This window comes from Triturus cristatus, chromosome 6, assembly GCF_964204655.1.
Source record: "Triturus cristatus chromosome 6, aTriCri1.1, whole genome shotgun sequence".
Taxonomy (NCBI): Eukaryota; Metazoa; Chordata; class Amphibia; order Caudata; family Salamandridae; genus Triturus; species Triturus cristatus.
Genome location: NC_140589.1, coordinates 1,241,943,684 through 1,241,969,920, shown reverse-complemented (window position 1 = coordinate 1,241,969,920; position 26,237 = coordinate 1,241,943,684). Strand labels below are relative to the sequence as shown.

Sequence of the window (26,237 nt, the reverse complement as noted above, 5' to 3'; positions counted from 1 at the left end):
ATCTGCAGCATGATGTCTCTATCAGATGAAAAGTTCAAGAGCAGAGTGCTAGATCCGCGTTTAAGGGTGCAGTAAAAAAGGAACTGACGTTAGCACGCAGGGGTGGCACATCTATATATGATCCAGAGTCATAATTTCCAGAGACGGGGCGAAGTTGCTCCAGAGTTGGAGGGCATCACCTATCGGCATGCAGGAGCTACAGCAGAAACAAAATAGGGTCCAATTTGGTGCCTAGGGGAATTCAAAAGCTGAGGAATATGCAGTTAGATGTACCTTTCAGAAACAGTTAAATCAATTTACTTCATTAACATTTTAGGACAACGTTTTTTTGCAAAAAGTGCAATGTTTGCTTTTCACCATAAAATCAGGACTTCAATAAGTAATTTATATTCCAGAATTCCTATGGAATTTCTGGGAAACATTTAGTAAAATTAAAAAAACGTAATAATCAAGAACAAAAAAAATCTATGCCAGTTCCTACACCTACTACAAAAATAATTAGAAATTGGCGCACATTTACCTTGCCATCATTATAAAGGTTTGGATTGAACCGCACACTGTGTCCACCAGTCGTCTCCAAATTCACTAGAGGAGGGGAATTGGGATAGTCTTGAGGAAAATAAACATCAAATTCAAAGCATCCATTTGCATAAGGGGTGTCAGCGGGGCCAGTTATCAAGACCTAACAAAGAATAAAAATGTTATCCAGGAAATAAAAAAATATGACCATTTGATTACTACTTGATTTACCAACTCTATTAAAAACCACGGTAAATAGTGATGATGCAATAATGACCATTTAAACAGCACACACCAATAAGGAAATTCTCAATCCAACCTACTAGATGTTATGAATGACCAATCATTGGTGCTCTTGTTGACAATGTCAAGATTAAGGAATTAATAGGTCACGTTGTGACTCAAACGGTGATCTGCCCACTAATTTTTTTTATTTGACTGTCCTTACTTATGTTCAAATACAAGTGAAGGTGAAATACGTAGACATCTGTCAGTGTTTAATGATTCTCAGCGATTGTCTCCCAAGGTTTATAAGTACTGCATATGCATGCCCATTTGGTGCACAAATTGACTAGTTCTGCATAATGGTGGTATTTGTACTATTTAACTAAATGGGTATGCTGATGCAACGGTGAAGTTGAAGTAAATAAATGTCTTAGAAGCAACAGATTTACTATTATATTTCGAGTAAGGACATGAGGTAAGGATGCATGTTAATGTTGGGGCTATTGGTAAGTAAGACACGTCTGTGCTTCTCACTTTGCAGTGTGGACAATATTTATTGAAGGTAGCCATTTTTCCTAATGCCAGAGCTATTCCTGTTATTAGAACAGGATTTTATAGGGGACTACCTAGTTGGGGAGTAGCAGGGTCCTGAAAGGATATGCTCTGCTTGCTTAGAACACAATCATTTATCGGATTCTGTACACCTTTAAACTGTGCAGGTTAGGTGGCATACTGACATGTGATGTACTTGGTGGCACAATACCAAATACCAAGAGCTTGAGAAAGGAAATTGGCTACAAAATAACAGTATGTTCAAATTAGGTTGTGTGATATATATAATATTTCAGTGAAAAAACAAAAGTTAAAGTGACGTTATAGTTAGGTGATTAAATAAGATAAGAACAAATGTTTAAAAACCCCCAAAACAATGAAATTCACCAGATATAGTTCACTGAGCTAACTATAACTTGCACCTCCTCCATGCACTGCTTATATCTTCACATATTTCAATAATAATGATGTGTTAAATGGCATCACTGAATATCTATCAATCTATCTATATCTATCTATCACAGCAGTCACCACTGGGTAATTCTAGTTAAATTTACCCCCAAAAGAAGCTCATCCCCCTCAGCTCCTTCCTAGAAAGGTTTGGTTTGATCTGTCAAGCAGAGGCAGAGGAAAAAGAAGGGGACCCAAAACAAGTTTTACCCATGCGATTTTACATAGGAAAAGCAAGCTTTCTGTTATTTGGTGCAAATCCTTTCGCTAGTTTTTGAGGTTCGAAAAAAATTTATATTTAATGCCACAGAGCTGACAGATCTCAACATCTGATTAGCTACCACCACATCTGCAAAGAAGTGGAGGCAGCCATTTTAGCACTCAGGGAATCAGTCCCATCCTGAGAAACAACAGTATAAATATATAGAGGAACAGGGTAGGGACACCCTGCCACCCTAGGCCTGATGGGGGTGGTCTCAGAGGGACCTGCGTGGCCCAAAACTGTTTTTTTTCTAAATTGTTACTGAGATCCGCAGGGCTCACAAAATGTTTTTGCGGGGTTCCCCCCTTTTGAAAAGTTATTCGCCACGGGGTGGGCCAGTGCCCTGGTTGGGCTGAGGGGAGAGATCGACTGAACTCTGTATTTTGGGGAGGGACCATGTGGCTTTCCTCGCTGAGCCTTTTAGAGGCCCCGAATATCTCATTATCCGGGGCTTGTGTGATTTGTGATGGGGAGAGTTCGATCCGGATTCGCGCTGATGGCATGGAAAAGAAGTAACTGAGTTCAGCACACTGGAGTGGCGCCTATATAGGCACTGCACACGTCACTTCCAGTGCAGACTATGCTGCCGCCACATGGAGCCAAACTATGTCACCTACCTGAGCGCAAAGGAAACACTTTACGGATCCAGTCTGACGCATGAGGAATATTTTAAAGTACAGAATCTGCAGTTGGAAGTCTCTATCAGATAAGCAAGGCCAGATTCAACCGTCCCATTCCCTCTAAAGTGGACTCTTGATCCTTGTTGAAACAGCAGTAGAGTAGGAGACAGAGAAATTGGTTGAGACAGATTTTATTAGTTATTTTAGATGAAGATGATCTCTCTAGTGAGACTTCACATACCTTAACACATCTCTTGAGGATGAGAAGACTCCTAACATTCTGAACAGAGGGTACCCAGGTGATTAATCTTTTGGAATTACAGGGCTTAAGGAGCACCTCAATCACAAGGTTTAGTTCCAGTATACAAGCCCTGAATTGTGTTACTTCCAACTTGCAACATCTTAAGAGTGCTGACTCATTACAAGTGAAAACTGTCTTGCTTGTTTGCTGCTCGGATGATCATGTTCCAAAGCAGGGAGACAGAGCCTTTAGCTTGGAAATGCAGCGCCTAGAATAGTTTTGCTTTTGGTTTTATTTAAGGGGTCTGCATCTTGCATGGATGTTGCACCAACTGGCAGGTGTTCCTGAAAGGAGCAATACTAGAGTATAAGGTCCTTGGTCGAGGGCGAGAAGAGTTTGGCTCAGAGTTGGACAGGACTATTGACACTGTGTCCTCCTCTGGTGCTGGTGGAGTCGATCTCAAAGGAATGGATTTTGGTGATGAAGTGGAATTTGGCATTGGCGCTGAAGCAGAGCCCAAGACATGATCAGGAGGCTCCAACCAATCCAGCTCTAGTGCAGGGAGTATAGGTGTTTTCAGAAAAATGCAGTTATAGGAGAGCATCGAGAAACTGACTAAACTAAACCTGGAACCATAGTCCTTGCATAGCACCATCCAGGTGACAGCTGGTGAAGAAATCAGAACATCACAGTTATTTTATCTTAAGCCACCTAAGTTGAAGAACCGACAGGATCAAGACTCATGGTGAATCCTCTGTGATCATGTGCGGTGCATTTATGACTGTTGCCGTTCCAATGGGTGTGTCAGAGGTCAGGGAAATTTATTAATTTTGAAGGATGACATCACAGAAGGCTTCGGCATGCAACATGCTATATGCTGTGAGAGGTAATCTAACCACTTACTTTACTTTAAGAATTTTAAGGGCCAGAATGGGTGCTAAGGCAAAACAAAGTACTTCCATGGGTTTTCCAGGAGTGCACCACCCTAAATGATCAGAGTCTGATTTCTAATGCAAATAGGAAAAGAAATGTCTGTGATTACTATGTTTTTTTAACTCAGGGTGAAGGTTGAGAGCTCTTCTTAGCATGGTCAAAAGTTTCTTGTTGGTGTAATGCCAAAAACAAGTTAGCTACCTCCATGAGGGTTTGGCTTGCATCTTGGCAGACATATCACAGGCCTGTGTGCCATGGTCTGGACACCATAAACTGCATGAAGCTCCTTCCTAGACTTTGGACATTTTACAGGATCTCCTCGGTATAATCAAAGAAGATATCAGAGACAACATGAGTCTGACTGGAAAAATCCAGGCACTGCCTTGTGTGAAATATGCAAAAAAATAAAAAAGGAAAATTACAGAAGGTCCATATTAAGTCTCGTGTGGTGCACAGAAAAAAAAATTAACTGATGACAGCAGGACAGGTGCCACATTAATGTAATTTCCTATGATTGTGACATCAGTCACAGCCTCCTAAGCAGCAACTAGTGTGGGCTAGGAACATTGGTGAAAAACCTTCCAAATATAAACTGATACCTAGGGAAAACTCAAAGATTAGGAATTACTACAAACACATAACTGTTAGCAACTTGCAACCCTCTATAGAATGGTCACAGTTAGCAGTAACATAACAGTTAAGAGTTACATAACAACTAGTATCTGCAACCCTCTATAGAATGGTCACAGTTAGCAGTAACATAACAGTTAAGAGTTACATAACAACTAGTATCTGCAACCCTCTATAGAATGGTCACAGTTAGCAGTAACATAACAGTTAAGAGTTACATAACAACTAGTATCTAAAAGCTTCTGAAAATGGGAACACAACACTTCCACATAACTGGGCTACCTTGTTCGGTTGAAAAAACCCAATAAACTGGCTGGTACAGCATTGTAGAAAACATAGCCTGCACTAACTAAAAAGTTTTCTTTTTGTCTCTAAGTCGAGCAGATGGTTCATCTGAACATTGTGCTTTTTCCTTACCTTCATGATGTCAAGTCGCTCTTCATCACAACGCACAAACACACTGGAGGAAGATGACAAGGGTAGTGATGTGGAAAGTGTTACGGCTTCTTGGGCTAGCCGCCTGGCTCTGGCAGCACTGTTTGCATCACTTGCATTTTTCACCTGAGACATGTAGTGGTAATTTATTTTAAAAGCCAATTTCCCATCGTCATCTTCAGAAACCATTTCAAAAGTATCTACACAGGAGGGAAAATCAAATTGAGGCAACACTGTTAGGAGTACATAGAGGTAATCAGCTTCCATCAGCAATCAATACATTCAGGCGTTTGTCAAAAATACAGGAAATATCTTCTACCTTTTCCCTGCAAAGCCACTTATATTTTTAAATATTTTTCTCCTTCCTACCCAATCTGCGGACATTAAATTAAAAAAACAGCAATTCATTAACTGACGAATTATTAATAAAACTCAAACCCTTATGGGTAATTAAGATACTAACAGTTCAGGGGGATTACAGATCATACCTCAGACATGGCCAAATCTCATTTTTCCATAGCTCCTGAAGGCCATTTTTGGGGATTCCTTAACTGTGATCTTTCCACTATTTGAGTCCAGCTCTTAAGAATTACCATTTTAAATACTACCAGCATGCACTAGGCAAGTATTACAAACTCTTCTTTATATTGTATAAATATTATGTCACAGCCCACTGACTGTGACCCAATATAAATCAATGTACTGGGGTCCCACCCTGCCGCTTCAGTGGGTTAAACCCGAAACAGCCTGAACTCTTGGTCACTCAGTACATATTGGAGATTGATAGAGTGGTAGAAGTCAAGAACTGAGTACAAGCCTGACCCGAGTGATACATTTTGTAAGGTACTCGATAAATGATCTTTGTTTACTACATTATCATAAAATTAAAATATTATCAGCAACATGCCACTCAGAGCATCACATCTTCAACAAAAAGAATCAAAGTGAAAAGTATCAATTTGTATACAGAAGTTGGATTAAAGGACCAATGCATAGATTGCAGCCAATAAAAAATAAAGAGTTTCTGGAGAAAGGAAGCTCTCATACGAAACACCAGCTTGTAAGGGTAGATGTTCAAATAAGGAGGCTTGGATGATAATGCCTGAAACTCACCGAGCCTCCAGGCAGATGTTTTAGCCACGAGAGAGGCTGTCTTGATAGTAAGGAGCCTGGGTGAAGGGTCTCAAAGGCGCTGCACATGAGGAAAGTGAAGACAAGACTGAGGTCCCATTGGGGGATAATGAAAGGAGAAGGTGGGATTAAGTGTTGTAAACCTTTCCGAAACCTATGTAAAAAGGGGATTTGAAGAGGGATGGCTGGTCAGGCAACTGTAGAAAAGCTGAAATAGCAGAGAGATAGCCCATAAGAGTGCCCACAGCAGAGTTCTACTGGGCACAGGAAAGGATGGAAAGGAGAGCCTGAGAAAAAGGAGAAGAAAGGGTATCAATCTGTCTTTCTGTAACCCATGCCACAAATTTCCCCCAACGGCAGGCGTAAACCATGTGGATGAGGGATGCCTGGCTGCCAAGATACCATTAGAGTCTTAGTGAAGATGGTCAAAAGCTGTCAACTGCTGCCGCTCAATCTGCATGCAAGAAGGCGGAGGCTTGACAGATTCAGCTGAGTTAGTCTACTATGGTGTTCAAAGAGCCCGCCAGATGTTGAACCACCAGGGATATGCCCTGCTGTTCCCGCCATGTCCAGAGATGCAGGGCCTCTTGGCAAAGGGCCTACAACCCAACCAACACTGTTTGTTCCAGTACCACAAAACAGTGGTGTTGTCCGTGAACACCTGCATTAGCCTTCCCTTGATGGAGGGTAGAAAGGCTTTCAATGCCAGCTGGATCGCCTGAAGCTCCAACAGGTTGATGCGTACTGCACTTAAAACCTATAAGTCACCCCTAAGGTAGACCCCGCAGCCCAAGGGCAGGGTGTCTGGTAATTATGAGGGTGCACCTGCATGAGCAGAGGCACCCCTACAAAGCCTGGACTCCATTCTCTGGGCTTTGTGTGCATGGGGACAACATTTTTAGTTATGTAGAGGACGCTAGCAAACCTGAAATGCCCAACTACATAATAGCTACACCGAACCTGGTCATGTATGGTATCAAACATGTTGGAATCATTAAACTACACTAATTCCAGTGTTAGTTGCATGATGCTATGTACTGGGAGAGAACCCCCCCCATGTCTACCTGTGTAACCTTGCAGGGTCAGCATGAAAACCAGTGCTGCTGCTGACCCCAGACACTGTTCTGTCTCCTGTAGAAGAGAGGTATAACCACCTCTCCTTTAGATTCGAGTGTCTCTGGGCTAGGGTGGGGGTGCTTCCGAGAGTCACCAGACTGCTCTGAAGGGCATATTTGGCTCCCTCCTTCCATAAGCCGGTATACTCCAGTGAAGGAGTCATTGGCTCCAGCTCTGGCTTGAGATCACACAAAAATCACACCATCTTGAAAGCAAGATAAGCAGAGGCCCCTGGGAGCATCTGACTGGTCAGTCAGTCCACCAGAGTAGCGACCCAGTCCCCCAGCCCCCCCCCCCCCCCAATAGGTAGGTCACTGCAGAAGCTGTCCAACCCCCTTTCTGGGTTACTTAAGGGCTCCCCTGAGGGTGGGACCCTAGATTCTTCTGGACCAACGATTTTGCTGTAAGAATCGTCTTCAGGATCCTCCACAAGACTCTTCTGCTGCCGTACACTGGACTCTGCTGTTGGGCTGGGTCGGACTCAAGACAAGACTGCTTCTGGTAGGAGGGCTCCTAATGCAGCTTTGTCTTCCTGTTATGCCACCATTCTGCAACATCCATGGCTGTGCATCCTCCAGAGTCACAAGGACTATGTGTACAATAAAGACAGCTATAATAAATGTACCTTGGAGTGAAGAAGTCACTCCCCTGCAGCCGCAGGCACCTAAACTTCGACAACCGGTCTGTAGATCCTGCTGTCCCAAGTACTCCTCAAGGCTCTGCAACACAAGTGGTGGTTTGGTAGTTCTCCAGAGGCTGGACCTGTCTTCTATGCAATTTGGAAAACTGCTATCCCTCGTGAAGCTGCTGGAATTGGGCCCCTGTGTACTTTGTCAGCCATTGCTAAGGCTTGTTGACACTCCAGTCCGAAGATCTTCGAGCTTCAAGAAGCCCCAGCCTCAAGCATCACCCTGCTGCAAAATCAAAATCCTCACTGCATCTCCTGCGACATGGGCCTCCAGCTTAGTGTTGTAGCTGAGGCCTCCCTGTGTCGGCTGTCAGAGGGTCCCTCTGGAGTCTTTCACCCAGTCCTGCTGGCTCTCCTGCTTGCTGAGGGCCGGCCCTAACTTACCTGTGGTGGATGAGTTCACTGGACCTTGCTGGTACTCCTCTTTGCAACTCTTTCTGCAACGCGTCTTCTATATTTCCAAGGGCTTGTTGGTGATTCTGCTGGCCACTGACCCTCCTGCAATTCATTGACCGTCATCAGACAGCTCATGGACGGATCCTGTACTCCTACATACTCGCCTGGTCTCCACAGCTGCAACCTCAAGAACTCCCTCCTTCCGTGAAGTACCCATGAGAAGTGTGAGCACTGTGCTCCGGCACACCTCCGGTGACTTGGAGTCTGCCTCCCCTCTCCTTAGGTGTTCCTCATCTGGAATCCATGCCTAGGTTCCACTGACCCAGTCCATGGGTCACCGTAGCAGCTGGACATCCGAAGATCCCCACTGACTTCAACGGGCAATTCCAACATCACTTCACACCTATGCACCCGGGCTCACTGATGTAGGTATCTTGCTTCTCTGGGTCTCCATGGGTGGGGCGGTTTTCCAACTTCTCTTGTTCCAAAGGGTTTCCTCAGGGTCCTCTGGGAAAGGTCCTGAATCCTGAAAATCCTAACCACAACGTCCCCATGTTATTCCATAGATACTGACCCAGGGTATCACCTCTGCACCTGGGCACCTAGAAACTCCTAGCTACTTACCTTTGGTGGTTCCATGCTTCCTCTGGCCAACAGATCCTTGGGTGATAGTCTTAGTTACCCCTTTCGCATCCCACTTACTTAGTATATTGTTTGGACCCCCATAGGGGCCCATGTGGTTTTATGTGGTTACTTATCTGTTTTGCTGATGTATTTGGTGTGTAAGCATATCTCTGCGTAGGAAACCTACCAAAGTAGTTTAGCAACTGGTGTAGTAATAAATAGTATCTATTTTTCTAACACTGGTGTGGTCCTTTTCTGTGTGACTCTTACTGACTGACTTGTGTGGTAATTGCACCCACTTTACACCCTGCTGGATAAGCTTTGATGATCAGGGACCTCTAACACTATAACTAAGGGTTGCCAATACTTAGTGCAGGGTATGTCACCAATAGGTGTACATCATATACAGAGCCAGCCTCCTACAGTAGTCTTAAAGGAGAGGGGGCAGCCCCTTCAGACGATCGGCAAAACCTACTCATCCGATATTATACACTGCAAGTGGAGGACATGATGTCGGATTATGCCCCACACTGAGAGTAAGGGACAGGCCCAACCTCCTGACATACGAGGTCTGTGGGTACTGCGTCCGAGCCACGCAGACGCTGGGAAGTTTGCATGCTACAGTGGCTGGGCGGGTGAAGACGCAGCTGGAAGCCCCTTCAGTGGCCACAAAAGGAGTGAAAGGCAAATTGGGGGTGACGAGAGGCGATGGAAAGACCCAAGGACCTGGCCATCACCTTGCTGTCCTTAAAGAGCTCCAGCGCAGAATTCGCCTCCTCTACGAAGAGATGGGAGCCATCAAAGAGCACGTCCATAAGTGATGTTTGGACAGCCCCAGAAAAGCCACAAGTCCTCAACTAGGCGTGGTGCTGTAGGGCCACTGTCGTCAAAACCCCTCTTGCAAGTAAGTCAGTGGTGTTCAACCCTTTAGGAAAGTAGGATCTGCTTTCACGGTTACCCCCACTTTTTGCTGGTGTTATTGTGTTTTAGGACCAGTCTGACTGTGATCAAGCTAACCGAGACCCCAGTCACTTTGGTACCTTCCCAATTGGCTACTGGTGTACCCATATAAGTCCCTATCATATGGTACTACGATACCCAGGGGAAAGGTACACAGTGGGTCTCCCATTGGTTGCAGCATGTGTTATGCCACCCATGAGAGACCACTCAAACTGTGACTACAGGGCTGCCATTACAGCCTGTTTGAGTTGGTGCTAGCACCACTTACAACAGATATAAGTTTACTTATATCTGCGGTCACTGTACTTAAAAGCTATAAGTCACCCCTAAGGCAGGCACCCACTACAAACCCCAGAGTCGATTCTCCAGGCTTTTTAAGTGCAGTCAGCCATTTTCATACATATAGTGGCCATGTGTCATTACGCAAAGGTTAACTATATTTTGGCTGTGCCGAACCTGGGCACGTTTGGTATCAAAAAATGTTGGAACCATACCCCAACACCATTTTCCGGTTTAGGCGGTATGATTCCATGCACTGGTGGTCTCTGCCGGGAAGCCCCCAGTACTCCGGGTAACAGCCTTCCAGGGTCTGCCAACAAGCTAGTGCTGCTGCCGACCCAAAACACAATTCTGCCCTCCTGCTTCTGAGCTGAGCTGGGGAAGGTAGAACAATAGGTTTCCTGTCACAGAGAGGAGTGACCACCTGCCAGACAGGATTTATTGTATTGGGCTGGGGTAAGGGCGCTTGCCAGCACCACCAGACTGCTTTGAAGGGTCCCTCTTTGCATTCTCCAGCTTGAGCCAGTTCAGGGAGTCCTTGGATCCCGCTCTGGTGCAAAACTGGACAAAGGACATGGGAGCATCCTCGCCTCTGTCCAGGCCCTCCTCTGGGAGACGCCCTTGAATCGTTCTAACCCTTTCCCAAGGGTATTTAAGGGCTTGCCTGTGGGTGGTTCTTCAGATTCATTGTGGGACAATTTCAAACCTGAAACCACTTCGGCTTCGACCATCTGGGCAACTTGGACTTCACTGGACTTCGTCTTGAACCGAGACTGCACCAAGAAAGACTCCTGCTGCTCCTGGTCTCTCTGTTCTGCAAGTCTTCTTCATCCTCTGTGCCTGTGCTTCATCAAGGTTCCTCTCCAGGCCTGTGGAAATCAAAGACACCCAAAGGAATCTCCCTTGGAGTGAAGGAGTCACTCCCCTGCATCTGCAGGCTGCAGAATGAAGTTGACCGGTCTGCTGCTTCTGACGTCCCATGGACTCTGAAAGGCTCAGCAACACAGATGGTGGTTCTACAACTCCCTCGAAGCCTGAACTGTCCTCCTCAGCAAGCTTGGGGCCAGTATCTCTTGTCGGAACCGCTGGGACAGAAACCCCATGCACCGTGTCAACTTGCTGTTGTCAAGGCTTGTTGGCTCTGTACTCCAGAGATCTTTGGGCTACAAGAAGCTCCAGCCTCAAGCATCTCTTCCTGCCAAGATCTTCATCCTCACCGCATCCTCTGCACCGCGGGCCTGCATCTTTGGTGAGCTGCTCAAGGTCCTCTTGCAACTCCCGTGCCTTCGACCTGTAGGTTCTCTTGTAGGTCTTCTTTGGCTTCAGTGGGCTCCCCTGCTTGCTCGGGCCTGAACTGACTCTCCTGAAATTGGTGAATGCCTTGTACCTTGCTGGTGCCAATGTTGCTCCTTTTTCATTTACCACCTCTGATGCTGCTGCCAAGGCTTGTTAGTGCCCCCGCCGGACACCAACCCCTTGGTTCTCGACTAGTGGTGTGAGACAAGCTTGTGAATGTCTTCCACAGCATGGCCTGGTCCTCACAGCTGCAGCACCAAGGTCACAGTCATCATTCCTGCACCTTCCGTCATCTGTGGTCTTTGCTCTTCCATGCCTCTTCGAGTGGAATAGGCCACGTTATAACGCATGCGTTTAGAACGCGGTCATTACAACAACCGCGTTGTTACATCGCATAGCATTACAACGCAAGTCATTACAACGACATGCTGTAGGGGGCGCTGGATGTTGGAATAGTATAATTTACTATTCCAACTCCAGTCTGTGTAATAGTAGGGAAGGTGTTGGATTTAAAATCCAACACCTTCTGCCCCCTACAGCAAGTCGTAACGGCTTGTGTTGTAATGCCATGTGATGTAATAACGCAGTCGTAGTTATGACCGCGTTGTAATGGCATGTGTTTCGCATACGGGGTAAATGATGTTTCCCCTCCGAATGGCATAGACAGTCTCCTGAGCTAGCAGGTTTTTCACTTGCATCGAGTACGCGGCTGTGTTTCTAATCTGCAGACAGTGTCTGTGGGGTTCCTGGGTACGTACTTTGGGTGGTTCCTTGTGTCCCCATCTCTTCAGAGTCACCTGGTCTAAGTCCCAACTTCAGTCGCAGTTCGCATTCCACTTCTTTAGTATATGGTTTGGTCTCCCCAGGAGACGACTGTGAGTTTGTGCTTACTTACCTGCTTACAATTGAAGTGTTGTGTGTATTGTGTTGATATTTCCGGGTAGAAGACATACCAATGTGTTAGTGAGTGTGTATAGTAAATATATTTATTATTATAACTACACTGTGGTTATTTTTCATTTAACCTACACTAAATAATTAGTTCCGGTAAAACAAGCTGATAACACTCCTTCTGGACTAAGCTTGAAGGCTGCTCTCCACAGCTACCACTTAGAGAGCTTTCTATGGTTGTCTAAGACCACTAAAATCACCTTAAGGGTTGCCTGGATGAGTGCAAGGTACTTCACTTAAATAAGTGTGCACCATATACTAAGCCAGCCTCCTACAAGCCCACATTAAGTTCTGAACTTCGCTGCATTCGTCCCGTCTGCAACACCTGGGAGAGGACGGCCCGGGCCTTACCCAGGAATGTTGGCAGTATCTGCGCCACTGTATCCCACAGAACTTTCATGCCTAAGTTGTCAAGCCTCTTGGATTCCCAATCCGATAGTGTGGTTTGAAACGTGCCAGTATTTGCATGGAAAGTGGAGGCTCGACCACCAAGCTCTCCGGTGTGCTGGTGTTTTGGGAGGAATTTGGGGTCGCCTGGAGCACGGCGTGGCAGTGGGCAATTGTCCTGTTCACAGGAGCCCGTGCTACACTTGCACCAGGTCCCAAGCAGGACCTTAGTGCATTGCTATATGGGGAAGCGGTTCTGAAGGGGACACTCGCGGCTGAAGAACTTCCGTCAAGACATTAGTCTTGACTGCCACTGTGGGCAAGCTAAGTTCCAGGACCTCAAATGCCCTCCTCACCACCATTGTGAATGAAGCTCCCTCTTCCATAGCCACGTTGGTGGGGGAGAGCATGCAAGTACTTGAAGAAGTGTCTAGTCTACTGGTGTTCACCAAATCCTCACTCCAGTCCTTGTTAGTATCATATGGATGGTATTCTTCAGGATCCATAAACCCCTGCCATTCCTCCCTGAGTCCTAGCCCATAGGAATAGGCTTCAGGCTCTGGCTGGAAAGCAAGGCTCCAGTTGGCGCCAGAGTAGATGTCGGGCGACATCCATCCGGGTCCGTGTTGGAGTCGGGGATGTAAATGGGGAAGGTAGCGCTGGGAGCATTGGCCTCAGGACCGGCGCCAGGGAAGGTTGACATGGCACGACAGCGCAGATCCAATAGGGGCCCCTCCCGAACTTGCAGAGCTCGAAGGTATGGGCCTCATATAATTCTCTTAATTGGGGGGAGGTCAATCTAGCTCCTGGAGGTGAGCCGCGGATATGACCCAGGTGCTGGCTCAACTGCGAGGCTGGGACTTCAGGATGCTCCCGCGTCTTGTCGTCCAATGAACGAGGTCAAGTCAAAGCATACTTTGACTTTTTTGTCTTCTTGTGGCAAGACTTAACCGTATGGCCCGATGACTTTGCGTGACGAGCTTCTCAGACTTTGCAACCGCTCCTGGGACCTTCCACTCAACTGGGATCTGGTACATCATGCCATCGCACGTCGAGTAGCGGGGGCCTTGAGGGATCGCTCCCTCAAGGCCTTTTGGTGCACGGTGAGGCAATCAGAGCAGGTCATGGTCACGCTTGAGACGCCAAAGGGACACGTGGTGTGGGTCTGTCAGCGACATCGAGCGGTGACAGGCACTGCAGGGCTTGAAAACAGTCTTCTTTGATGACATTCCAGCCACACCAGGAGGAAAAGAAAACCTCAAAACACTTCGACAAAACATTGAAAAAAGTTGATCAAAGATTGACTAAGGGATAGCTCTTCCTGGATCTACGCTGACTGGCGCGAAAAGAAGTGATTTCAGCACACTTGGGTGGCACCTATATAGCACCATGCACCCCACTTCCGGCGCTACGCAGGGCCAAACGACGCCACCTTCCAGCACATAGAAGTACTGCTCAACAAAACATTTCCGGATCCAGTCTGATACCTGAGGATAATTCTAAGGTAAGGAATCTGTTGCTAGAAGCCTCAATCAGATTGGCTCTGGGTTTTTTTCCATTAACAGCAGACAGTAAATTAGTTCTCACCAGACTCATAAAGACCAAATAAATTGTTTAACAGATTAAAGTAGGATCAAGCACAGATCTGCCCCCGTTCAAATGAAGTTAAGAGGTTGGGGCAATGAGTCACATTCGATAATGTTTAATTTTCTATGGTGAAGGGGAGGGAACGGGTTAGCAATCAGCAAAGCAAAAGAAGCAGCTCATGAATGGAAGCTAAATAAAGAACTTAAGACCATATTTGGAAATATTAACAGCAGAAAACACTAAATATGTGCCTACAAGTTTCAGGAGGAGGGATCTGCTCCAAGGAAGTTTTACTTAGTTTTTCTACCTCTACCTTTGATAACTAAACTTAACAACAACATACAGCGACATTTGATCCATTTTCGGGGGACATTAGTTGCACAACAGTTTTGTCTGGCTTGATGGAGACAAACAAAACGTTAATCACCAGAAGAGTATGATGCCCAACTTTGCAGCGTGACTTCTTTTGCCAGTAACATTATCTCATTTTATAGATGTCCTGAGGATAGGTAGATAACCTTCTGTCTAGGTGTATTATTCAGCTATAATGTGATTAGTACATAAGGTCCCCCATCTAATTTTGTTACCTGTCTTTCACATACATTTTCATTTGGTCATACATACAATGTACTCAGATCTACAGGGTGTCAGAAGACAAAAATCCATTTACATTAAAAGGTTCCGAAATTCCTCCCAACCCCCTTGCAGCACACATACTGTAAAACACTAAAAGATGCTGCCATGCAGTGATGCGAAGCAAGATATAAACTGCAAACTATAAAAGAAAACGTGCATGCCCAAGTAATATCTAAAAGAAGCTCTTAAAAATCATTTAAAAGGCTCAAATGTTTAAAGAATAACAAGTGAAACAATACACAACTTACCAAACTGTAGTCTTTTCATAATGGCCACATACTTCTCTTCAAGAGATCTTATAACCGATAAAGGTTTTGACTTCGCAGTACACTTTTTGGAGTATTCAGCCAGTTTCTTTTCTGTTGGACGAACAGTACGTTCACATTAAAAACAGATTTTGTTGTCAGGAAGCAAATTAAAAATCGTGACCCATGTTCCACTTAACAAACATTAATTTTTGAACTAGCATAAGTCAGGCTTTGATGTACTGTACCCCCAGAGGCATGTTGTTCATCCTAAACTGAGAGGTGCAGAAACCTTCACCTTTGGTTCTGGGAGTAGGAAAAACAAGAACATTTGCCAGCCTGCTCCAGTGTCAAGGAACATGGGCACCGAAGGAAGGTAGGATCCTTCTAGCATGGTTACCCACACTTTTTTGCTGGGTGTCAGTATGTGTTTGACCTATCCTGACTGGGTCCCAGCTAATCAGGACCCCAGTCACTGTGCTTTCTCCCTACATCGACCCTGGTAAGTATTTTTGTACATCCACAATTGGTTACTGGTGTACCCTTATAAACCCCTAGTATACGGTACGGAGGTGCTTGGGGCACTGGTACACCAGGGGTCTCCCATGGGCTGAAGCATGTATTATGCCACCCATGGTAGTCCATTTAAACAGTGACTACAGGTCTGCCATTGCAGCCTGTGTGAGTTGGTGCTTGCACCTCTCACAACAGATATGCCCCCCCACCCCTTCCGAGTCGTTCCAACCCTTTCCCTTGGTTATTTATGAGCTTATCTGTGGGTGGCTCTTCAGATTCGTCGTGGGTTGAGACTCGAGCCTGAAACCACATCACTCTTCGACCCTCTGAGCACTTCAACTTTGTCTGGAACCGAGACTGCTCCAAGGAAGACTCCTGCTGCTTCTGGTCTTGCTATTCTGCAAGTCTCCGTCGTCTGTGTCAGTGCTTCTTCCAGGATCTTGTAAGCCTCAAGGACACGCAAAGTAATCTCCCTTGGAGTAAAGGAGTCACTCCCCTGCATCTGCAGGCACAGCAACGAAGCTGACCGGTCTGCTGCTCCTGACATCACACGGACATCCCAAGGGTCAGCAACACAGGTGGTGCTGCTGTGGCTCCTTAGATGCCTGACCTATCTCCCCTGCAATTTGGAGGACAGTATCCCTCGTCGGGGCTGCTGAGACCGAACCCCTGCGCACAGCGTCAACTTGACGTTGCCAAGGCTTGTTGGCTCAGCACTCCAGAGATATTCGGACTACAAGAAGCTCCAGCCTCCGAAACCTCACTTCCTGAAGAACAGAGTCATCCATGCATCTCTTGCATCTGCGGCCTCTGACTTTGGTGAGCTGCTTGAGGTCCTCCTGCGTCCTGTGCCTCCGGTCTGTGGATCTTTTAAAGGGTCATCCTTTGCTTCAGTGGGCTCCCCTGCTTGCTCGGGGTCTGCTCTGACTCTACTGCATTTGGTGAGGCCCTTGAACCTTGCTGGTCCGACCGTTTGATTCTTTTTGTTCTCCAAGCCAGTTGCGGCTCCAAGGCTTGTTGGTGCTCCCGCCGGACTCCAACCACCTAGACACCGACACCTCGTGATCAGCTCCTGGTCTTTCTCAGCATATCCTGGTCCTCACAGCTCCAGTGAGAAGGTCACGGTCGTCTCTTCTAAAACTCCCGACATCAGTGTGCATTGTGCTTCCGTGCCTCTTGATCACCACCGAGTGGCATAGACTGTCTACTATGCTGGCAGGTTCTTCACTTCAAGAATCCACCCTTGGATTCCACCGGACTCCTTCACTGTCTTCTCCAGAGGCATCTACTTCAAAGTCTCCCATTGCCATGTACGTCAGGTTCCGATATCACTTCACCCATATACACCCTGCTTTCCCGGTCCAGGTAACCTGGTTCCTGGGGCATTCACGGGTGGGGTGGCACTCCAACCTTCTGCCTTCTAAAGGGTTTCTTGGGGGACCTCCGAGAAGGGCCCTTCTGCTTTAAAACTGTAACAACGACTTCTCTATTGACTTCCATTAGGCACCCAGCTGTGTTTCCACTCTGCACATAGCCTCCGTGGGTACTTACCTTGGGAGGTTCCTTGCGTCCACAGCTTCTCTGAGACATCTGGGACAGGTTCCGTTGTCTTTTACAGTTTGCATTCCACTTTCTTAATATATGGTTTGGTCTCCACCTGAAGAACAGTGTATATTTGTGCTACTTACCTGATTATAACAAAGTATTTTTGTGTATTCTGTTGATATCTCTGGGTAGGAGATATACCAATGTGTAATTGATTGGGTTGTGTAATAAATAGACTTACTTTTAAATACACGCAGTGTGGTTCTATTTCCTTTAACTTACACTATTGATTAAAGTTGGTAAAACAATCTGCTTTACAATAGTTCAAGATAGGTCTGAAGACTCCTTTCCACAGCTACCACTTTGAGAGCTTTTTATGGTTATTAAAAACCACTACAATCACTGTAATGGTTGCCTTAGTGCAAGGTGCATCATTCGAATAAGTGTGCATCACATACTAAGCCAGCCTCCTACATAAGTAACTTGTCAATCTGATATAGACTGATGGAGTCGTTCCTATTCTTTAGAGGGATGCAGCAAAGTGTAAAAAGTCGGAAGGTTTATGGACTAGTCTACATGAAAGGAACAGATGACTTAGAGCAGAAAGGAAGCCTTCGTTTGTAGAACCAGCTTATCTGGGTTGATGATCAGGTATAGAGCCTTGGAAGACGAGGCCTGAAGCTCACTGAACCTGCTGATGGTAAGGAGCCTGAAAGGACAGGTGTCCAGGGGCACAAAGGGAGCCCACATCAGGAATGTCAGGACGAGATTAAAATCCCACAGAGGCAAGAGAAAAATAGGAAACATATGTTGCAAACCTTTCAAGAACCTATGTACAATATGGGATTTGAAGAGGGACAGCTAGTCAGGCAACCACAGAAAGGCTGAAATAGCAGCAAGATAACCCTCTGGCAAGGGAAAGGATAAAGGGAAGAACCTAAGAAAAGGGAGCAGAAAATGGGTCAACCCACTTGTCTGCACACCATGCCACAAACTTGCCCCAATGGCCCATACACTGTTTTGGTGGAGGGACACCTGGCTGCCAAACTAACATCGTAGCCTTCGGATGGAAGGTCAAAGGCTGTCAACTGTTGCTGCTCAATATCCGCGCAAGAAGGGGTAGCCTTGACAGGTTTGTGTGGAGAACCCTCCCCTGATGCTGCGACCAAGCTCTCTAGGGTCAGGTGAGGAAGTTGGGGTCCCTTGGGGCGGGGCGATGGCAGTGGGCAATAGTCCTGTTCACAGGAGCCCCCGTATTGTGCTTCGACCACATCCCAAGAAGGACTTCAGAAAAATCATCATTAAGCAGGAGAAGTGGTTCAAGGAGACACCATCAGTTGAAGCACTTCTGTCAAGACTAACAAATTACTTATCTTTGGTCACGATATATCTATGAGAGACATATATTAGGTATAGATTCCTTACCTTAGAATTACCCCCCGACGTCAGACTGGATCCGGAGAATTTTTCTTCAGCAGTACCCCTGCACGTCGGTAGGTGGCGTCAGTCGACTCTGCGTTCGCCGTTGGCGTCATGATCGCCGGAATGACGTTGCGGTATCTACTTAGATGCCACCCCTGCGAGCTGACATCAGTTCTTTACACTACATTCCACGCCAGAAGCGCAGAACCATGCAAGCAACTGACCACTGGTGCACAAAACTAGGGCACTGAAAGGGAGTCTCTTACTCTAGAAGTCAGTTCTCAGAACAGGGAGGATGGGTGGGGCGGTAAGGAATCTATAACTAATATATGACTCTTAAAGATATATTGTTACCGAAGGTAAGTAACTTGTTCATCTGAAAGAGACTATTAGTTTTGGATTCCTTACCTTCGAATAGATATCCCAGCAATACCTATCCCGGAAGTGGGTCTGCGAACCAAGTTCACACCAGAAAGCCCTGGAGAACAGAGTGGCCAAGGAAGACGTCTCTCCGGACTTGAATATCCAAGCAGTAGTGTTTAGTGAACGTGTGCAATGAAGCCCACGTGGCTGCCTGGCAGATGTCATTGAGGGGGACTGCACGTTCCAAAGCAGTAGTGGCTGCCATCGCCCTGGTAGGATGGGCACGTAACCCTACTAGAGGCTCCTTAGTTTTTGCACGGCCCGACCTTTCTTGGCGCCCACATGGCCAACAAAGAGCGGATTATCCACCCGGAACTGTTTTGTGCGATCCAGATAAAATAATAGCGCACTTTTTGGATCCAGACGGTGGAGCCTCTCCTCCTCTTTAGAAGGGGGTGGGAAGAAGGTGGGCAAAGTGATGGTCTGTCCTATTTAGAAAGAAGTAGCCACTTTGGGAAGAAAAGAAGGTCTAGTTTGAAGGACAACCTTGTTCGGATGAACAGTAAGGAAAGGAGGTTTAGAAGAAAGAGTCTGAAGCTCACTCACTCTGCGAGCAGATGTGATGGCAACCAGAAAAGTAGTCTTTAAGGTCAAGAGTCTGAGAGGACAGTTATGTAGTGGCTCGAAAGGAATAGGAGGAAACAGGTGAGTAATGCTCTTAAGGAAACAATATATAATAGGGAACTTAAAAAGAGAAGGCTGGTCAGTAAGGCGAAGAAAGGCCGAAATGGCTGAAAGATAGCCTTTGAGGGTGCCCAGAGCAGAGCTCTGCTGGGCCAAAGAAAGCAGGAAGAGGAGAACCTCAGAAAGTGGGGCAGAAAGGCAATCCACAGCCTTTGCTACACACCATAGCATAAATGTATTTTATCAACAGGCGTATACTGTCTTAGTAGAGGAACGCCTGGCTGCCAAGAGAACATTACAGACGTCAGGAGGAAGGTCGAAGGCTGTCAACTGTCGCCGCTCAATCTCCACGCAAGGAGGTGGAGGCTGGACAGATTTGGGTGGAGGACCAGTCGCCTGCTGCTGCGACAGAAGATCCTCCCTGAGGGGCAGTCGGGTCGGAGGATCGATGGCCATGTTCAAGAGCTCGGGATACCAGACTCCTCGTGCCCAGTCAGGAGCCACAAGAATTACTTGGGCCCGGTCGCGCTTCATCTTCTTCAGCACTCTGGGCAGGTGTGGTATAGGCGGAGAAGCATATAGAAGACCACAACTCAACTTGCGACGAAAAGCGTCGCCTAGCGAGTGCTGCCTTGGGAAATTCCAATGAGCAGAACTGCTGACATTGCGCGTTCTCTTCGGTGGCAAATAGATCAAACCAAGGCTCTCCCCACTACTGAAAGAGACCTTGCACCACCTCCGAGTGAAAATGCCATTCGTGATCCATCAAGCACCAGCGGCGGAGTTCGACCACCCTGGCGTTCAGGGAACCTGCCAGGTGTTGAACCACCAGGGACATGCTCTGATGTTCCAGCCACTTCCAGAGACGAAGGGCCTCCTGACAGAGGGTCCACGACCCCACTCTGCCCGGTTTGTTGCACTACCACTTGGCGGAAGTGTTGACTGTGAACACCTGCACTACTCTCCCTTTGACAGAAGGAAGGCATGCCTTCAGTGCTAGACGAATCGCCCAAAGTTCCAGAAGGTTGATGTGGAGCCCAGACTCCGCCAGAGGCCTCTGATCTCTGCCTCTCCCATTTGGCGGCCCCATCCCATGAGTGATGCATCTGTCACCACTGGGAAATCTGGTTGGGGAAGGAAGACGGATATGCTGTTGACACAGTCCTGGTTCGTGAGTCACCACTGCAACTGGTGTGCAGTCCCCGCCGAGATCTGGATGGCATTGGACAGATTTCCCTGATGCTGCACCAACTGGAACTTCAGGTCCCAAAGGAAGAGCCTGCATATGCTATTTGGCATGATCCACCAGCAGGATGCAGGAAGCCATGAGGCCTAGCAGCCTCCGGGTCATTCTCACCGAAATCCGGGATAGAGGCTGGAACATCGGTATAATTGCCAGAATATCCCACACTCGCTGTTCAGGAGGATAGGCCCAAAACTGCTCCGATGAAATAGAGCTTCTCAGACGGGTTCAGGTGTGACTGCAGCCCGCTGACTGAACCCCAGCGAATGCAGGAGGTCCACCATAGTGTGGAGGTGGGCGACCACAGCCTGGGGCGAGCTCGCCTTCCAACGACCGGTTGTCAAGATGGGGGAAAACTGGAACCCCTGATCTGCGCAGATAAGCTGCGACCACCACCATCACTTTCGTGAACACACGAGGGGCACTGGTAAGAGCAAAGGGAAGCACAGTAAACTGAGAATGCTTGTGGCCTACCGTGAACCGTAGGTAATGCCTGTGGGCCGGCAGGAAGGTGATGTGGAAATAAGCGTCCTGCAAGACCAATACTACCATCCAGTCTCCAGGGACGAGGGCAGACAGGACCTGAGCCAATGTCAACATTTGTAACTTATCCTGCTGGGGGAAGCAGTTGACATCCCTGAGGTCTAAGATAGGATGCAGGCCTTTGTACTTCATGGGCACCAAAAAATAGTGGGAGTAACAGCAACAACCTACTCCTGGCACAGGGACTCGCTTGATGGCTCCCTAAACCAAGAGAGCTGCAACTTCCTGACGGAAAAGGGCCAAGTGATCCTCCGACATGCAATTGAGTGTAGGTGGTTTGGAGGGAGGGGTAGTCTCGAAGGGGAGGGAGTAGCCCCTTCGGACTATTTGCAAAACCCACCTCTCCAACGTGCTGTAGTGCCAGTGGGGGAGGTGATGCCGGATCCTGCTGAAAAGTGGTAAATGGTGGCCCTGGAAGGTCGGACTAGGAAGGTTTGGAGGCTGCGGCAGAGGGGGCACTGGTGGACTGGCCTGCCCGCTGGCCCGCAGACCCACGACAGTGGGTCCCACGTCCCCGGCCCTGCAGCGGCTGGGCAGCCTGCGTAGGCCTGTGGCTCTGGGCGGAATGTGGTGGGGCACCTCTTCCGTAGCCACGAAAGGGGTGAAAATCAGACTAAGCGGATGAGAGGTGGTAGCGAGGCCCAAGGATCTGGCCGTAGCCCTAGAGTCCTTAATGCGCTCAAGCGCGTTTTCAGCCTTCTCACCAAACAAGTGTCGGCCATCAAAGGGCATGTCCACAAGAGTCGATTGGACATCCTCCGAGAAGCCAGTGGACCTCGGCCAGGCATAGTGTCTCAGGGCTACCGACGTTGAAATCCTACTGCCTAGTGAGTCAGCGGTGTTCAGCCCACAGCGAATGGCTAACTCTGCATCCCTTCCTTCTGCAAGCACACGGGAGAGTACAGCCTGGGCCTCCTCCGGGCACTGCGGCAGCACCACACAGAGTGGGCATAATGGCACAAGAGACATGCGGTGTTCACCGATCGTAGTACTAAGCTGACGGAAAAAAACATCTTCCCAAGATGATCCAGCTTCTTGGATTCCCTATCTGGAGGAGCAGCAGGTAAGGAGCCTTTGGACATTGAAGCTTGGACCACCAAACTCTTAGGGGTAGGGTGTTGGGCGAAGAAAAAAGGGGTCCCCGGGGGCCAGGCGGTGGTGTCGGGCAATCATCCTATCCACAGGAGCCTCTGGGCTTGGACCAAGTGCCCAGAAGGATGTCTGTGAGGGCCTCATAGAACGACAGCAGGGGCTCCGAAAAGGCTGCAGCCGGTTGAAGCACCTCAGTCAGGAGGTTAGTCCTGACTGCCACCGTAGGTAGCTTAAGGCCCAAGGCCTCATCCGCCCTATGCAACACCACAGCGTAGGAGGCTCCCTCCTCCGTAGCCACGGTAGGGGGAGAAAGCATACTAAGGTCTGGGGATGTATCCAGACCACTGGCCTCACCCAGTTCCTCTCTCCAGTCCGGTTCTTTAAGCTGGTATGCCAGAGGGTCAATAGACCCCTCCCAGTCCTCCTCACCCTCTTCTGGCTGCCACTCAGGGCAATAAGGAACGCCAGGATAGAACAGAGGTACAAAAGTACCGGCCGGCGCCGGTACCGGCCAGTCCAGCTCCGTGTCAAAGGAGATGCCGGGGTCAACGCCAGCTGGGGACCCAACTGGCGTTGGAGTGGGCGGAGGTGTCGTCAACGGAAACGGCACCAGAGGAGGTGTCGTAAGGTTGACCGGAGCGACCAGCATTGAAGGCCTAGAACCCTGAGCCGAGTCCGTGGGGCCCGAAGGTGCGCCGGCGGAGTCGGGCTGGCCAAAGTGGAGTGGAGGGCTTCATAAAAGGTACTGAGTTGGGCAGCGATCGCTCCGGCTCCAGGGAAGGGGGGAAGCTCAGAGCTAACCCAACAGGCTCCGCGGGCAGAGCTGAAGGACCGTGACCTTACACATCCCACATCGCGTCAGCCAACGGATGGGGAGAAGGCGAAGGGCAACGGTGCTTCTTTACCTTCTTCTTGTGTTTCGACTTACCCGAAGTCGAGGACTTTGAAGATGCGTGATGGTGGTGACTCTGCGACCGGTCCCGCGACCTCCCTCTCGACTGGGACCTCGAGTGGCGCGGAAACATGTCGACCACCATCAGTGCTGTAGATTGGTAACTTTATCCATGCACGCACCTTTGTTTTTACTTTCTCACACCACCTAATTTATTAAAGTATCTACCGAGAAGGTGGCGTAGGGAATTTTATATTCACTTCACAAGGACACCTTCCATCCTTTCACTCCTAATTTCTGGACCCTACTGTAACACCAGTTGGTCTTCCTCCGGGTGGAGGTCAGCAGATTATCAGAAAAAACCCTATGATGATGCTGTCACGTTGAACAAAGGCGGAGAACCAAGATATACCGCCCCTATCTTGTGTACATGAATGAGGGTTTTTTACACAACGAAAAACATGACCCTGGTACGCAGGACAAGTGGTCCATTCTCCCCCCTCTTTTTCATAAAGAGGATAATCATGCATTTCAATGCTAAAAGCCACACACTTTTCCCAATGGCAGGCGTATACGATCTTGGTTGATGAACGCCTGGCTGCAGTATACCTTCACAGACTTCAGAGGGAAGATCAAAAACTGTCAACTACCAAGGCTTAACCTTCACTCATGAAGGTGGCGCGTGTGCAGGTTCAGGTGTAGATCCTTGACCTGTTGCTGTGACAGGAGACCCACCCAAAGGGGCAGCCTGACCAAATGACTGATGATCATGCTCAGGAGTTTGGGACAATGTACTCTCCATGCCCAATCCTGAGCCACAAGTGTACCTTGGGCCTGGTCCGCCCTATTGATATTCAGAACTTGAGGCAGGAGTTATATTGGCGGGAAGGCCTACAGGAATCCGAGCCACACTAGAGACAAAATGCCTATCCAAGCGAGAGCCACCTTGAAAAATCCAAAGAGCAGAGGTGCTGACATTGCGCATTCTTGGCAGATAGATCTAACCAAGGTTCTCCCCATTTGCGGAAGAGACCTTGCACTACCTCTGGATGGAGATGCCATTCGTGCTCCGCTGGAGACTAGAGTCCTCTGATTGACACCTCTCCCAGATGGCCTTCCCAACCTAGAAGGGATGCATTTGTCATCACTGTGAGGTCTAGGGGGGGGGGGAGGGAGAGGGGCCTGCCGCTGACCCAATCGCGGTTCGTCAACCACCACTGCAGGTTGTTTGCAGTTCCCTTCAATATTTTGAGCAGGTTTGCAAGATTCCCGTGATGCTGCGCAAAATGGGATTTCAGCTCCCACTGCAAAGCCCACATATGCAAGTGTGCATGCTTTACTAGCAGGATGCAGGAGGCCATGAGACCTAGCAGTCTCAAAGTCAGTCTCAGCTAAATACAGGATAGAGGCTGAAACACTGGATTCACAGCTTGAATATCTTGGAGGGTAGGCGCTGAACCGCACAGAATACAGAATTGGTCAGATGCAACGGAGCATCTGAGAGGGAGTCGGGTGTGACTTCGGCACATTTATAGTGACCCAGCAACCGCTTCAGTCTGGAGGTGGGTGACGACTGCTTGGGGCGAGCCTGCTCTCAACAGTCATTGAGGGATAGGAAGACTGGAACCCTTGATCTCTGCCGGTGGGCTGCAACCACTGCCATCACCTTTAGGAACACTGGAGGGGGTCAGTAAGGCCAAAAGGAACGCAAATTAAAAGAGTTCTTGGGCAACCATAAACCTCAGGTAACGCCTGTGGGCCGGCAGGATGGGTATATGAAAATACGCGTCCTGCAAGTCCAGTGCTATAATCCAGTCTTCAGGATCCAGGGCAGAGCGTAGGTCTAGTATAAAGCGGGGCACTCAGTCCTTCTTCAGCACCAGAAAGTAGCAGAAATAGCAACAAAGACCTTCTGCTCATGTCGGCACTCTCTTGATAGCTCCTTTGTGTGGGAAAGTAGTATCTGCTTCTGATGGTTGCCCCCACCTTTCGCATGATGTCTCACTTTTTTTCACTAGTCTGTCTGGGATCCTGCTCATCAGGACCCCAGTTTATCTGCTTTCTCCCTTAAATTGACATACATGTACTTTGGTACACTCCAAATTGGATACTGGGGCACCCTTATAAGTCCCTAGTATATGATACACCATGTACCCAGGGCATAGCTACCCCAGAGGCCTCCTATGGGCTGAAGCATGTATTATGCAACCCATGAGAGGAAATGCAAAATGGAACTCTAGGTCTGCTACTGCAGCCTATGTAAGATGGCGCTTGCACCACTTACTTTAGATATAGGTTCACTATATCTTATGGTCACTACACCTAAATCTAATAAGGCACCCCGATAGCAGGACTTCACAATCCTGAAGGCAGGGTGCTGGGTTTTATGTGAGAGGGTGCCTCTGCATGAGCAGAGCCCCTCTGCAGCCTTCGGAGACCAGTCTCCTGGGCTGTCTGTGACTCAGTCGGACATATAGGTAGAGGTGCATTATAACCTCGCGGTAAATGCTATCTCGAAAACGGCTGCATAGAAACATATCGTGTTTGGCATCAAACAACTTGGAATCATACCAGTAACTGGTGTGGGAGGTATGATTCCACCCTTCTGAAGTGAGCTTCGGTGGGTCACCTGTCTATCCAGTACCAGCTTTCTCGACCCGGACAGCACAAAATGGATGCTGCCAGCCAGAGACACATTTCTGCCCTCCTGCTGATGAGCCAAGCTCGAACAGAGGAAGGCAGCACAATAGGCATCCTGTCACAGGGAGGTGTGA

General features: G+C 48.1%; 1 protein-coding gene across 1 annotated transcript in view; it reads right to left on the bottom strand.

Moving 5' to 3' along the window:
• BIRC6 (baculoviral IAP repeat containing 6) overlaps nucleotides 1–26,237 on the bottom strand; it is a 1,973,616-nt gene that overhangs the window by 92,102 nt on the left and 1,855,277 nt on the right. Inside the window, exons 68-70 of the mRNA XM_085609819.1 lie at nucleotides 15,167–15,277; nucleotides 4,850–5,067; nucleotides 521–682 (exon numbers count right to left, since the gene is read on the bottom strand). Of these exons, the coding sequence (XP_085465945.1) occupies nucleotides 521–682; nucleotides 4,850–5,067; nucleotides 15,167–15,277 (491 nt within the window). The remainder of the gene's footprint in view (nucleotides 1–520; nucleotides 683–4,849; nucleotides 5,068–15,166; nucleotides 15,278–26,237) is intronic.